General features: G+C 42.5%; 1 protein-coding gene across 2 annotated transcripts in view; it reads right to left on the bottom strand.

The window, feature by feature from the left end:
• ARHGAP9 (Rho GTPase activating protein 9) overlaps window positions 1–16,098 on the bottom strand; it is a 37,431-nt gene extending 21,333 nt beyond the window's left edge. For both annotated transcript variants that reach the window (XM_035102371.2, XM_035102387.2), the window contains exons 1-3: window positions 15,650–16,098; window positions 9,569–9,978; window positions 810–1,030 (exon numbers count right to left, since the gene is read on the bottom strand). In XM_035102371.2, the coding sequence (XP_034958262.2) occupies window positions 810–1,030; window positions 9,569–9,911 (564 nt within the window). In that variant the 5' untranslated portion in view covers window positions 9,912–9,978; window positions 15,650–16,098. The remainder of the gene's footprint in view (window positions 1–809; window positions 1,031–9,568; window positions 9,979–15,649) is intronic.
• Window positions 16,099–16,307: the final 209 nt, after the last annotated feature.

The raw sequence follows: 16,307 nt of genomic DNA, 5'->3' as shown, positions 1-16,307 counted from the left end.
TCCCATGGAAGATGGAGCAAGCTTGCTTTCTCCTGCTCTGGAGGGCAGGACTCAAACCAATGGCTTCTAGTTACAAGAAAGCAGATTCCAACTAAACAACAGGAATAACTTTCTGAAGTAAGAAATGTTCTGGTCCCAGAGCTGGGTGGGTCCAGAGTAAAAGCAGCAAGTAATGTAAATTTTACCTCCCCCCCTTTTAAAAGCATGCTTGTTTCTGCACAAATTCACACGCCCTTCTCTTTCCTCCATCCAGGGCTGCAAGGGTTGGAGGACACATTCCAACCAAGCCCAAACACGTGTACGTGTGCGCGCGTGTGTGTGCGCGCGTGCACACAAAGAAGGGCTTGTGAGGGGTGTGGCTTGGGGAGAATCCCAAGGTTCCCCACATGTCATAGAGGACATTACTCTGTTTGAAGGACTGTCTAGTCCAGGGGTTGTCAACCTGGTCCTTACCTCCCACTAGTGGGCATTTCAGGATTCTAGGTGGGCGGTAGAGGGTTCTACGGCACAAGCTGAATCCTCCTTCCATCGAGCACTGGTGGGCAGTAAGGAAATTTACCATCAAGAAAGATGCATTAGTGGGTGGTAGGTATAAAAAGGTTGACTACCCCTGGTCTAGTCCATGTCTGGGTTAAAGATGGTTAAAGCCATCAGAAGGGAGTGAAGGGTCTGCCTTTCAATGGAGGGCTCAGGGGACAGGAGAGATCTGAGGCCTTGAAGCCCTGCTTCTGATTTCACAGAGTTATTCCCCACACCTCACACACCTTAATTATGTGAAAAGGGTTGAGACAGGATGGAGGCCACCTTACCTCTTGGGCGCAGCTTGCCAGCAGCTGCTCCTCTGAACTCTGCTCCTGCCTTGCGTCACCAGTTTGGGACAAGCCACATGTGCTGTGACTGCTCCCCAAAGACGAGGGACGGGAACGCAGAGGGAGGCTGTGGCAGGACATGAGGCCGACGTGGTGAAAAGGCCGTGTGTGTGGTTCCATGCAGAGGTCTATCAGAGAGCAAGACAGCACTTCCAAGTGAGCTAGAAGGATGAGGGAAATGGCAACGTGAGAAACACATGAAAAGGGTCGTGTGCTGGCGGACAGGTGCAGTCTGTGACTGGGGGCTTTCCACCTTCGCAGCTGGAGGCACTTAGGTATGAATACCGCTTGTTAGGAAGCACAAGTGGCAAGAGAGCTGCTGCCCTCATGTCGTGCTTGTGGACTTCCTACAGGCATGAGGTTTCCCACTGTGAGAACAGCATAGCTGACTAGATCGGCCTTGGCCAGGCCTGGCATTAAAAGCCAAGGGATTGTACCAACTCCTAAATACCTCCTTGAGATCCCTCAGGCACACACCCGAGTTATCTAATTAAAGACCAGATGACCCTCTAAACAGGGGGACTTCCGGTTCGAACCGCGGAGCGCTAGCTGGCTGAAACGGGAGCTCCGTAACTCCCGACTTTCTAGCTGGAAAAGAGGGGGGTGTCGTGCGGCTAAACGACCCCCCCGAATAAGGCTGGGAAGGCGATTCCCTCCCGAAACGTCGGCGGTTCCCCCAAGGCTCTCCCGGAGACCTTCGCAATTGGAAGAAGAGGAAGAGGGAGAGGAGACCTCCCCGAGACCCCCGCGATCAAAGAAGGAGGGGGAGAGACCTGGGAACTAAGACAGAGATAAGATTCTTCCAGCCTAAACTGAAGCCGAAACCAGCTGCGTGCATGACGGTAAAGAACCCCTTTTAAATATAACCCCCACGATCACCCCCGGGCGTAGATTAAACTAAGGAAGCCAAACGGAGATCGGTATTAAAATCATCCCCCCCCCCCAACGAGCTGGGACTGCCTTAACGAACTGGGACTGCCTTAAACTGTTAAAAAAGGAGAAGTGGGGTGTGGGAAAGATCGACAGGAACAAAGTATCGCGCATGCAAGAGACGCTGACTGGGGAGACACAAAGTATCTTTAATCAGGGGGAAACAAGAACTTTTTAATCAGGACCTGTTGGAGCTTTGATTTTATATATTATTCATACAACGTAGGACAGAACCGTGGCGGAGAACTGCAATTTTTATGCGAGTTACATTAAACTCTACTGTTTGCTCTAAAGCTGGACTTAATTTTATTTCCCTTCTTTACTTTACAAGTTGGAAATATTCTAAAATAAAATGGCGACGGCGTGCTAAGACCCATGACTAAGCAAGCAAGGTAACAGAATAACAAGAAGTGGTGTGTGTAATATCTTAAAGGAATAACCGAACAACGGAGAAAGCAGCCTCTAAAACAAAACAGCGACACCAAGTGGAGATAGAAAACCAGATAGACATCCTCTTAAGAAATCTGACTCAACAGTGACATCAAGTGGATATAAATAGACATTGCGGAAAACTCCAAAATATGAATAAAGGAAATAAATCAAATTCAGCCAGCAATTCCCAAAGAAGAGTGTCTTCAGCAGATCATGATATGGACCTTAGAGAATTAATTCTCAGTTTAAAAACTGACATTGGAGAGATTAAACAAGACCTTACAGAAATGAAAAAAGATATGAATGAAAGATTGATTAATTTGGAAGATAAGGTCGAAAAAATGGAAGGGAAAATGGACACAAATGAAAAAGATAAACAAGGTATTCAAGAACATCTTAACAAAGTTGAGGAAACAGCCAATAAAGCAATAGAGAATATACAAGAAGTACAGGAAAAAAACCAAACAATGGAAAACTCTTTGAAAAATCTCTCCAAAGAAAGACGTGAAGGGAAAAAAGAAACGGAAAAAATAAAAAAAGATCTGGAGGACCAAAAGGAAGCCTGGGAAGCAAAGCAGGATGCTCTTGCTATGCTTCAAATGAAAATGAGAGAAAAAATTTTAAGGTTCCGGAATATCCCTGAGACACCTAATGAGGACATCGAAAAGAAGTTGATAGTAGCGCTGGCGAAATGGTTAGAGCTGGGGGAGTTAGACATTGAAACCCGCCTGGAAGAAGCCTTCAGGATTAACTCCAAAAAAGCAAAAGCAAATAATTGGCCTGGAGACTGTCTAGCAACATTCACAACTATGTGGCTTAGGAACAAAATTTTGAAAACCAAAGGAAAGAAAAAATTTGTGATGGACGGGACAGAAATAATCATAATGAAAGAAATCCCCCCCAGACTGCTTAACAAAAGGAAAAAATATCAGTTCCTAGCAAAAGCTTTAAAAGCAAAAAAGGTTTTCTTTAAATGGGAGTATCCGGAAGGCATAGCCTTCGCATTCAAGGGAAGATGGAGGAGGTTTGATACACAGGAGGCAGCTGACAGATTTTTTAGAACCTACTCTCAGGAACTAGGAGGAGATAAAATGAAACTAATTAAAGATCAACAACAAACCAGAACTGATGATGAAAGAGAGGAAGATCTTAGCAGCGACGACGATAAAGAGGAGAGAGTGCCAGATGAAGAAGAAAAAGAGGAAGGAGAAACAGAAGGATGAGTAGAAAGAGTAGTCTATAGAATATGTAAACCTTCCTTGTAATTGTTAACTCCTATCAGTTAATTAGTGAAATGATTATAGTGGAGGTTCTAGTTATGGACACTTATGATTTTAATGAACTTCACACACCAGACAGAAAATTGTGATTGAAACTGAGTTTTGTTTCCTTGGCTCTGCTTAGTTTGGGGATTAAGCTGGTTTGTTTTTATCAGTTCTTTATATTACGGTCTCTTTTGTTTTTTCTTTTTTCCCCTCTTTCCTTCTCCCCCCTCCCTTCCCTCCCCTTTTTCCTTTCTTTTCCTTTTCCCCCTTTCTTTTTTTCCTTCCCTTTTTCTTTTCCTTTTCCTTTTTCCTTTTTTCCCTAAAATTGCAATTAAAAAAAAAAATTAAATAAAGCAGAATGAATTTAAGAATTATATCGTGGAATATAAACGGTTTAAATAATAAGAAAAAACGGAACAGAGTGGGCCATTTACTTAAAAAACAAAATTATGACGTAATTTGTCTTCAAGAGACACACATAAACAAAAAACACCTGAGGGTATTAAAAAATGAAAAACTAGGAATGGAATTCGTTACGGCAGATGCAAAAAAGAAAAGGGGCGTGGTATTGTATGTTAAAAAGAAATGGGAACCAGAATTATTATGGACAGATAATGAAGGCAGAATAGTAATGATAAAGACGACTATTGAGGGCGAGCAATGGATCTGGGTGGGCATTTATGCCCCAAATGGGAGTAAAACAGCCTTCCTAGAAAAATTAGAATCCCAGGTAATGAAGTACAGTGGTACCTCGGTTTATGAACACAATTGGTTCCGGAAGTCTGTTCATAAACTGAAGCGTTCATAAACTGAAGCGAACTTTCCCATTGAAAGTAATGGAAAGTGGATTAATCCGTTCCAGACGGTTCGCGGAGTAACCGTTCATAAACTGAAGCGAACTTTCCCATTGAAAGTAATGGAAAGTGGATTAATCCGTTCCAGACGGGTCCGCGGAGTACTTAAACTGAAGCGTTCATAAACTGAAACTTGGGTGTAATTGGTTCCGGAAGTCTGTTCATAAACTGAAGCGTTCATAAACTGAAGCGAACTTTCCCATTAAAAGTAATGGAAAGTGAATTAATCCATTCCAGATGGGTCCGCGGCGTTCATAAACCGAAAATTCATAAACCGAGGTGTTCATAAACCGAGGTTCCACTGTATGCTCAAAATAAGATCATATTAATGGGGGATACAAATGGAATAATTGATCCAGAATTTGACAAAAGCGGAAAGAATATAAAGAATCATAAAATGAAGCTGCCTAGGAATTTTCTGAATCTGACCAAAAATTTGAATTTATCGGATGCCTGGAGACACAAAAATCCAATTAAAAAATAATTCACACATGTTTCAGCCAGACATCATACTGCAAGTAGAATAGACATGATTTGGATTTCAAAAGAATTATTGTTAAGAATCCAAAAAATAGAAATCAACCCCAGAACCCTTTCAGATCACAGTGCTATAAGTTTGATATTAAAGGAAGGCCAAAAAGAGAAAAATTGGAGATTAAATGTCTTTATGTTGAAAAAAAACCAATGTAAAGCAAGAGGTTATTAAAAAATTGAAAGAATATTTTAGAATAAATAACAATGGTGAGGTAGATTCAAATACAGTATGGGATGCGGGAAAGGCTTTCATGCGTGGGGTCTTCATAGAACAATCAGCGAGAATCAGGAAAGCGGAAGAAAAAGAAAAAGAAAAATTATTACAAGAAATAAAAAGAAAAGAAAAATCTCTCTACAAAAACCATGACAAGAAGGTAGAACAAGAATTAAGACTATTAAGAGCAGAATTTGAAAAGACGATCGACCAAGAAATGGAACGAAAACTAAAATTCTGGAAATACAAATACTTTGAATGGGCAAATAAACCGAGCAAATTATTGATGTGGCAGATCAATAAGAGGAAAAGTGAGAAAATAATAACAAGAATTAGATCAGAGGGGAAAATTCTTGATAGGACTGAGGAAATTATGAAAATATTTCAAAAATTTTATGAATCTTTATATCAAAGGGAGGAGGTAAGCGACCAGGAAATTGATGAATTCCTTAAAAAATATCAGCTACCCCAAATATCAGCCGAAAAAATGTTACTTTTAAATAAAGAAATTACCTCAGAAGAAATAATAGAAGCAATAAACGCTATGAAAAGAGGGAAGACCCCAGGCCCTGATGGGCTTCCCATAGAATTCTATAAGGAATTTCAGGAAATAATATCTAGCCCACTTAAAGATTTAATGAACAAAATATTAACGGAAGGCAAGGTTCCCAAATCTTGGACAGAAGCACAAATTACTCTAATACCCAAAGCCCAAACAGATTTAGATTTACCATCTAATTACAGACCGATCTCTCTCCTAAATTCTGATTATAAAATTTTTACCAAAATTCTGGCAGAAAGATTAAACAAAATTTTGCAAGAACTAATACATAAAGATCAAGTGGGCTTTGTAAAGGGTAGGTCCGTAAAGGACAATATTAGAAATATTGTAAATATTTTAGAATGCCTTGAAAATAGAAGGGACAAGCAGGCAGCCCTCCTAGCCATTGACGCAGAGAAGGCTTTCGACAGAGTCTCCTGGGTATTTCTGATAAAGATAGTTGAAAAAATGAACCTGGGAGACAGAATGGAGAAAGCAATAAAAGCCATATATAAAACTCAAAAAGCCAGGATACTAATAAATGGAAGATTAACAGACAACATAAATATTGGAAGAGGTACTAGGCAAGGCTGTCCCTTATCCCCTATCCTCTTTATATTAACATTGGAAATTCTTCTAAAAAATATAAGAGAAGAGGACAGCATTAAGGGTATAGTAATTGGCAGTAAAAAATATAAAGTAAAGGCTTATGCAGACGATATAATTATAACTACTGAAGACCCAATACAAAGTATCCCCTCAGTGATTACGAAGCTAAATGAATATGGTAAACTGGCAGGACTCAAAATAAATTATGAGAAAACCAAAATGTTGGTAAAAAATTTAGAAATCAAAGAAAAACAGGAGCTCCAAGAAAAAACAGGTTTAAAAATTGACAAAAAAATGAAGTATTTGGGTATAAAAACAACAATAAAAGGGATAGATCTGGTACAAGAAAATTATAGGGAAACCTGGAAAAAGATAAAGGCAAACATGGAGGAATGGAGTAAATTAAAACTATCAATAATGGGCCGAATTTCATTAATTAAGATGTGTGTAGTCTCGAAAATGAATTACTTATTTCAAAACTTACCAATTTTGGGGAAAGAAAAATTTTTTGGTGAATGGAAAAAGGATATTATGAAATTTATTTGGAAAGGGAAGAGACCGAGGATCAAATACACAATCATGATAGATCATAGAAATAGGGGAGGCTTTGGGCTCCCAGATCTCGAAATATACCACGACGCAGCTGCAATCGCCTGGATTAAAGAGTGGATGGAGCTCCAAAATACGGATCTTTTAGATTTGGAGGGCCAAGGATTAGCTTTTGGCTGGCACCGCTATCTAATGAAAGAAAAAATTGAAAAAAAGAACATTTTTATGTTCAACATAATTAGAAAATCTCTGTACCTAGTTTGGCAGAAATATAAAAGGTTCTTTGAACCAAAGACCCCATGGTGGGTCTCCCCACTTGAATTAGTGGCGGTCAAAAGAACTAATATGGGTGGTAATTGGCCTACCTATAGGAACCTATTGGAAGAAAAAGAGGGAACATTAAAATTAAAAGATTACTCTGAAATAAAACACCTCTTGACCACCTGGTTGCAGTACTTTGAAATAAATCAGAGGCTGCAAGTCGATAAAAAATTGGGCTTTGACAGGGAAATGTCAAAATTGGAGGAGATTTTATTAGTAAATAAGAGCAAATATATTAAAAAATTATACCAGATAATTCTAAAATGGAGAACAGAAGAAGAGCTGACCAAAGAATTCATGATTAAGTGGGGTCAGGACCTGGGGAAACCTATCCCAGTGGAGAAGTGGGAGAAGTTATGGAAAAAAGACTCAGAATTTACACCCAACTACGATCTAAAGGAAAACATTTCGAAGATGCAGAACAGATGGTACCTGACCCCACTTAAAATATCCAAAATCTACCCAGGAACCAGCAATTTATGCTGGAGGTGTAAAAAGGAGGTTGGCTCCTTCATCCACATATGGTGGAATTGTAGTATAATTAGAGAATTTTGGGAAATGCTTTACAATGAATTAAAGAAAATATTAAAATACTCTTTCAAGAAAACCCCGGAAATGTTCCTTCTAGGAATGATATCTGAGGACATCCATCCCAAGGACAGATGTGTAGTCAGTTATGCGGTAGCAGCTGCTAGGTTATTAGTTGCAAAAAATTGGAAAACCTCGGTAAACCCAAGTAAAGAAGAATGGCAGATAAAATTATTCAATTACTACAATTTAGCAAAAAACTACGAAGAAATTAAAGGAATGGATTCAGAGGAGACCGTTAAAAATTGGAAATCATTTATTAATTATATTAAGAGCCAATTGGAAAACCCAAATGTAATCTCAGATGCTTAACGATTTTGTCATGAATATTTGACTTAGAAAATAAGTAATTATATGCATTTTGCTGTGTTTTTTATCTTACTTTTTTTCCTTTTTTTCTTTTTTTTAATAGTTAAATAAATTAAAGTATGTAAATAATATATGGAATATAAGGATAAGCTCCAAACAGGATGGAAAGTGCGGGGGGCGGGGAATGGGGGGAAGTGGTAGGGAGGGAGGGGGCAAAGCAAAAATGATATCTCAATGGGTTATAATTTTTGCTCATGGGTTTTAACGATTTGTACTATTTTCTGAGTTGATGATTTTTTTGTGTTGTTAATAAAGATTATTATTATTATTAAAAAAAAAAACAGGGGCCACTGACTACCACATCCCCAGTTCTAGCCATGAAGTTTCCTTTTGCTAGCATGTGCACACATAGTCTCTCAGGAGAGCATGCCTCATGTGTCCCATCAGCCTCCTATTGCAGGACTGGTCCCAATAGCCATCAGCGTGTCAACATTCTTCCAGCCAAGGCTCAAACCAGGAATCTCTTGTGATGATCTACCAGAGGCTGCAGAGAGGAGGAGGAGGGGGTAGGAACAGTGTTGTTCTCTCGGGTTCTAATGCCACTTACCGTAACTTCTCCCTCCACCCCACTGCTGGTAGACCATTGGTTCCTTGTGACCTAAACTGAGCTATCAATGCTTCCAGGTCTTTGCTGGAACAATCGTCAGATTCTCTATCTCCACGCTGCAGCCAATGTGAGGCTTAATATGGAAACAAACCATTGGTCCAGCTGTCTTCAGCCTTGGTTTCCCAGATGTTGTTGGGCTACCACTTCCATCATCTCTGACCCATTGCCTAGGCTGATTGAAATAATGGGGGAAGAGCTCTGGTCTCTAGGGACTGGCAGTGGCTCTCAGGGGTTTCAGAAAGCAGTCTTGCACAGCCCCACCTGGGGAATGAACCCAGAACCTTTTGCAGGCAAAGCCTGGGCACTCACACCAAGCCACAGCCCTGGCTGCTCCCCTCAGAGTCTGCTGGCTTCCCCATCCACTTGCCTGCCCTTCTGCTTGCTCCTGGTTGCCTCTTCCCACATGATCCTGCCCATATATTGAGGCCTCAGCATGGTGCCCTCCAGATGCATTGGACTCCAGCTCCCATCACCCCAGAGAGTAGGGATTCTCAGGAGAGCAATGCCATGGCTGCAGGGAAAGTGTGACTGCTTTACAGTTCTCACGTGGAAGGTCTGCCATCCACCCCAATAAGGGTGGCAGTCCTCTTTTAAAGGTGTGTCAGAGGAGAGTCCTCTCTTTTAAGGTGCCCTTTATGTGACTGTCCAGTCCAAGTCTAGCTTAAATATAAAGACCGATAAGAAGGGAGAGCAAGGGCCTAAAATTTCCCATTGCCAACAACACTTGGACAGCTGAATGGGCAGACACACAGCTCATCTGCTCAAATTCTTCCCCACTATGGTGAGATGTGTTGCATTTCTATTTAAATTCTAGAAGTTTTGTCTACAATATAAACTGGCATGCCAGCCTGGCTCCTCATTGTTTGGTCCTTCCCCAAAAACTCACCAGTGCCACCATCTTGCTCTGCATTGATGCCAGGATGCTGTGCAGTATTTTCCAGGCAGGCTGTCCTTGTGCCAGGCGGCACTTCAATCATGTAGGTGGCAGGCACAAAGATGGGCCGCTTCTGCTTGGGCTGACCAAGCCGTCGCACCTGCCACCAGTCCTCATTGGCCTTGTGCATGAGTTGGAAGATCTCGCCTTCTGCAATGGTCACCTGCCTCCCATCCTCAGATTTATATTGGTAGTTGTAGAGGGCCTGCAGCATAACAGCGCCAGAGGGATTGTCCAGTGATGGTGTGCTCTGGCGGAGGTTGAAACCTTCCAGTAGTCGCCGTCCTGCAAGCATCTCATCAGAACAGGATAGCCGTGAAGCGTCAGGGACTGTGTGCCAGAAGGGGCACAACACCGAGAGGCTGAACACACAAATATAAATATACCTTTTATAGCGGAGAAGATGCCAATCTGCTTAGGCACATCTACTGTCATCAGCTGGTTTAATCATACATGATGAAATATTAGTGTACTAAGAATGTCAAACATAGGAAGCGGGCCAATACTGAATCCACCATTGGTCCATCTAGCTCAGGATAACTACCCTGGCTGTCAGGGGCTCTCTGGGGTAGTAGGCAGGACATTCTGTTCTGTCCCAGCCCTTCCTGGAGATGCCAGGGAATGCCCTTCTGCCTGCAAAGCAGATGTTCTATCACTAATGATGGGTGGATCTGTCTATTTTGGTTTCTCTCTCTGTTTCTCATTTTCCCCACCTTAAGTTCTGTTCTCCACATTTCCACATTAGTTTGTAATTTCTTTAAAAATGAAAAAGTCCTCAAGAAAATCCACCAGAATTTTAGTGCTAATTTCCTCCTATTATATACCTGTTTGTATGCAATTTTGCAATGCAATTTCCCCTATAATTCTAGTATGCTTTTTTCACTAACATGTGCGGTTTAGCCCAGTATATGCATTCTTGTGCACACTATTTGGCTGGAGAACTGCACTGCAAAATTCAGGGAAGTGCAAATTTCAAAGAATGTCTGTGTTTCACATCTCAGATTGTTTCAGAAAGTGCAAATTAAGTACAGTAGGTTCAAGTGAGTTGAAATTCTCCCCCATCCCATTATTATTATTATTATTATTATTATTATTATTATTATTATTATTATTGGCAAGCCCTTAGTTTTGCAGGAAAGCACAGGGAATTCCTAGCAACCATTGGGTTATAAGTCCAGGCTTTTCTTCCTAGTGCTATAAAAGTCATAATATACATACACTGGCAATGAATTCCATAGGATAGTTTAAATTGAAGATTAGGCCTTTCCTTCTTGGAGCATTGGCTCCAGTTAGTCCTCCTTCTCTGTCCCAAAACATCTTGCTTATTCATTACATTTATATCCCACTCTTCCTCTAAAGAGGTTGTAGCTCCCTCCCGGTTTATCCTCCCAACCATCCTATGGTGAGGCTGAGACACAACAATTAGGTCCATCCACACTTCTTCTTGACCCTAGCTTTCTAGGCATGGGTCCAAGCAGTGGCCAGGATGATGGGAGATGATGGGAGCAACATATGGCGCACCACAGGTTCCCCACACATCTCTAACCGCTACACCTACGCCAAGCCATATTATTACAATGGTCAGTTTACTTGCTTTTGAGATCTTTCTGCCTCGGCAAAAAAACAAAAACAAAAAACCCTGAACCATATCATAGCCACCACTGCATGTACACCAGACATTTAAAGCACATTATTGCCCTCCCCACAGAGCTATAATTCCCAACATCCTTAACAAACTACAGTTCCCAGGATTCTACAGGGGATGTATTGTGCTTCAAATGCATTGTCCGTATGCAGCTGAGAGAGAACCAAGCAGGGAAAGGATAGTCCTGTAGCTCAGGAAGTGAGAATCGGATCTTCCACCTCTATTGCAAACAAAGGGCTTCCCACAATCAGATGCCCACACAGACATGCTGCAACATGTGTGTTATGTACTGAGCTGAATCCTAGAACAATAGGATTCAGAATCAGCAGTCTGATTGGTCCGCAGGAGCTACCCAATCCAACTCCAGGTGGAAGTGAATCCGCAGGAGCAGCCAATCAGGCGGCTGGCAGAAGTGAATCTGCAACCTGATTGGCCTGCAGGAGCAGCCAATCAGGCTGCAGGCAGAAGTCAATCCACAACCTGATTGGCCCACAGGTGTAGCCCTGAAGTAGCCAATCACGCAAGGCCCATTGTGTAAATAATGTATATAAGCAGATGGTTTTGGGAAAGGAGCCAGTCTTCTCTTCTTCTCCTTGATGACTATGAGCTGAATAAAGAGCATGAAATTCACTCTCGACTCCGAGTATATTTCAATGTGCCTTGCAGCTGGGAGTCTGTGGTTCCATTAGGGGCCACTACATACGGCTTTCAGAATGCCGCTCAGACTGGAGAAGAAGCTGGCAGTGTCCCCACCAACTCCAGAAGTACTTTCCAGTTTACCTGGCCCTGGAAAAGCGAAAGTTGCAGGAGTGTCCAAGTAGCTGTTGCAAGAGGAAGCAATACTGCTCTCGCAACTCATTGCAGAGAGTGAGTACACAGCCATACAAAGCAGAAGATGTTCCCAGTGGGATTTGCTTAGCTCATAAAAACCATCACAGGGAGGCAGTTTCTAGAGCCCCAGACTCTCAAACAAACAAAGCTGACTTGTCTTCGTCTCAGTCCCCTTGGAATTCCTCACCATCCTTCTTGTCAGCATCTCTCCAACAGAACCTTCAAGGTATAAGATCCTTGTACCTCGTTCTTTGTAGGTACATGTTCTTCGTAGACCAACCTATGCATATTCCATCTAGATGATGAGTGGTCAACTTCTGGGTTTGGGGGGGGGACTTTATCTCCTCCAGCTTCCCCATTCTCTAGAGGCCAGAATGCTACCCTGCCCCCACTGCCTCCCCAAACATTCTGGCTTTACAGAAATGTTGGCATTACCTAGTGGGTTTCACTGTTGTGGAGCACATGTGCTCAGATGGTATCTATGCATGCATGTGGGATCAGAGAAGGTGAGCGTTTAATTTGCTTTCTGAAAGATTGCCTCAGATGTCCAATTGCTAGTGAGTTTTTGTGGGGGTTTTTTGTAGGGCTGCTGCCAGCATCCAGTACCCATAACCAACCACCTTGGCAGGACCCATGGCTGTCAGATTGAGGGTGGGAGGGCTGGTATTATACTGTTATATAAAATGTAGTTTCTGTATATATTGTATACTTTTTTGAGGATTTGCTACCATTTTTATTACTCCTCATGGTAGCTTCACTTTGGGGCAGGGATGCCAATTTGAATAAAATATGGGGGGGTTAAGCCTCGCACCGCATAATCAATCACAAGATGCAGCACACACATATTTAGATGACAATGCTAATCAACTTTGGACAGGGACAGCCAAATGACAAATATTTTACTGGGGGGGGGGGCAAAGGGACCTCACTCAGCCCCTAGGAGTTGTCTCCTATGTTCTGAGGCATTGTGGGAAATGTAAGCAGTGATTCTCAGCCACTCATTGCTGTTCAAAGAATGGCTAACAAGTAATTCTGTCAACAAAGCACAGGGCCCAGCGGACCTAGCGCTGACCTTGTTTGTTGCTGGCTTGCATGCCATTCCAGAACATGAACACGGTAGCAAGGCATTGCACACAAATAGGAAGCACACCTGGAGCCTTGCTGCTTCTGTTTCTTACACATTAGGGGTGAACATTGCTGAACTCCCAGCTTCCATCAGCCTCAGCCAGCATGGCCAATGGTTAGGGACGATGGAAGCTATAGTCCAGCAACTTCAGGGAGGGTGACATATGGTCTACCCCTGAACTAGGCTGGGAGCATATTCGTAAGCTACACGTTTCTTAAAATTTGATAAGGAGCACCCCACCTTCGTAGGGAGAGCATGCGGGGAGGAGAGAGAGAGAGAGACTCACCCTGGAAATTGCACAGGGCAGCTTCGCAACCTGTCCTGAGCCTGAGGGAAGCCAGTGTGCATGGCAGTGGCCGCTGGTCACAGAGGGCAACCGAAGGCCTCCTTCTCTTACTCTGGCAGCAGCCCTGAGCAAGGTGAAGTCCATCTATCTATCTATTTATTTGTTTGTTTATTTATTCCACAGTGACCCGGATAAATGTGGTCATGTTGAGGGGGATGCGCATGAGTGGGTGGGGCGGTGATTGATTGATTGACAGATCGATTATATCTATAAAGACAGATGATAGATTTTGTGTGTGTGTGTGTGTGTGCGTGTGTGAGAAATATGCAACAAGCAGTTGTTCTGTAGTGCAAAGGTTCATATTCCCCTTGGGCCACTCTCCGAGGGCCACTTGCCAGCGGTACTGTAGTTGAGGCACAAAGTAGGTGGCTCAACTTAATCACTCATACAAACAGGCAAGGCGTTTAAGCTGCAACTGTTATCCTTTATTCACTCAGTTTTGACAGAGCATCCAAACAACATTACAGTTTCCAGTATTTTATCCTCCAGCCAAATTCATGGGAATTTTTTTAAAAAAATACATAAAACATGTTTGTTGAGCCAGCCTGCCTAGAGCGGACTGGCAAAGCAATAGTTCAGAGCTAATGAGTCTTAAAATAAAAACTTCCTGCTTGCAGGTTCTGCTGTTTCATTGCTTCCTGTTGAATTTAACACTATACTGTAGGTATAAAATACACCCCACGCCAAATAATCCTAGGAACTGTAATTTGTTGAGGGTGCTGGGAATTGCAGTTCTGTGCAAAGGAAGCTGCAGTTCCCATGATTTTTCGGGTGTGTGGGTGTGTGGGTGTGAGAGAGAGAGAGAGAGAGAAAATGTGCTTTAAATGTATGGTGGATACTCAGCCATGGTAGAATGGCCTCTTAATTACCATTCTTTTAATGTTTGATGGATGTTTGATGGATTTCTGTATTTTAGAATTTCTGTTTTTTTGGAAGCCGCCCAGAGTGGCTGGGGGAACCCGGCCAGATGGGCGGGGTATAAATAATAAATTATTATTATTATTATTATTATTCAAAAATCTTCTCTGAATTGCCTTTTAATGCCAGCCCTGTTCCTACTTTAATGGTTGATTTCCTCTCACTCCCCCCCCCGCCCCATTTTAATGCAGGGTGCCTTAACTCTATATGTACAAAAGTTTTCACCTCTCCCTTAGAGACAAATTAGTAACAGCTTAAGGACTCAAGTCTGAGTGAAGCTATGCAGAGAAAGAACACATCAACTGGATAGCTCAGTTGGTTAGAATGTGGTGCTGATAATGTCAAGGTTGTGGCTTTGGATAGCTGCGTATTCCTGCACTGAAGGGGGTTGGACTAGATGATTCTCAGGGTCCCTTCCAGCTCTACGATCAAACACTAGTGTTTTGTAACCAAGTACAGCAGTGGTTCCAGTTAGCTAAGTACTGCAGGCCCCTGTTTCTCAAAAGCCAAGCCACTTTTGAAAAAGCTGGTATCTCTTTGGTAGTTTTTGTTATACCCTCCAACATTTCTCAGCACAAAATAGGAGCCCTCATTTTAAATTTCCCACAAAGAGATCATAGCTGCCAAGTTTTCCCTTTTCTCACGAGGAAGCCTATTCAGCATAAGGGAATTTCCCTTAAAAAAGGGGATAACTTGGCAGCTATGAGAGATGCTACAATCAGGGACACTGTGGGAAATTAAAAATGGCAGTTTGCTGATCCAGCTACCAGCACACGGGACTGGGAAGGGACACGCTGACAATGGGCCTGCCATTAAGCCATAGACTAGCACACACACACACCCGGCGCCCCAACAAGAAAATTAACCCCATGAAAGAAAATCAACCCCAAGAAAATCAACCCCACTAAAACTTATTTCTGCTTATATACAAGTGGGGACAAGTGTGACACAATGTTCCATAGGACCTAGGAGAAATCACAGAGTCCCACCTCCTAGATTTAAGTTCATGGATCCTTTCACCCACCGGATTCATGAAATCCCTTTGCATTCTCAAGAGATGAAGACAGAACCTGAATTCATAAGTCTCTCCCACCATCCCACCAATCCACAATAATAGAAGCACAAGATCATGGCACCAGATCAACTGTGTATAAGAATTAAGTTTACCTGACTTCACATCACAACGAATGATGAAGTTCCTGAGAGTGACTATTTTGCTCCTGGATCTGCTCTCCTGTCCTTCTGATCCCTCGTGTAGGTGGGGTGTGAAAGATGAAGCATTTCACTTGTTTAAAAGAATTCAGTGCACTGAGCACAAAGCGCAGGTATCGCACATCCGCTTTCGCAGGGGTTAATAGTTTCCTATCGGCAGCAGCGAGCTGCTTTGTTCACATGCCCCATGATGAGGCAGGAAGGAGGCACAGTCTCTCTGACCCACAACCCCATAAATCAAGCCTACATGGAGTTTTAAAAATCTTTTTTAAAAATAAAGATTGAAGCCTTTTTGTGTGTGCATGAAACAAATTATTACTGAAGCAAGAAGACCTGCTGAAAGCAGCAAGACAAGGGTTGTAATCCTATGCATGCTGTCTTTTCAATACGTCCCTCTTAAGTCTGTGGAGGATGCTTCCGAAAGCAGATGTGGTTAAGAGAGCGCACGGTGTGGTTGCAGCCTAGGCACACCTTCATTGGGAGAGCACACCCACTGAACATGGGCTCAGTTCAGGCAGATCATCGGCTTAAAGCTAGAAACACGGGAAACTGCCTTACACTGAGACAGGCCATTGATCCATCTAGCTCAGTATTGCCTACACTGACTGGGACT

This window comes from Zootoca vivipara, chromosome 2, assembly GCF_963506605.1.
Source record: "Zootoca vivipara chromosome 2, rZooViv1.1, whole genome shotgun sequence".
Classification (NCBI taxonomy): domain Eukaryota; kingdom Metazoa; phylum Chordata; class Lepidosauria; order Squamata; family Lacertidae; genus Zootoca; species Zootoca vivipara.
Note: the sequence above shows the minus strand (reverse complement) of the source record. Positions and strands in the feature narration are given on the sequence as shown.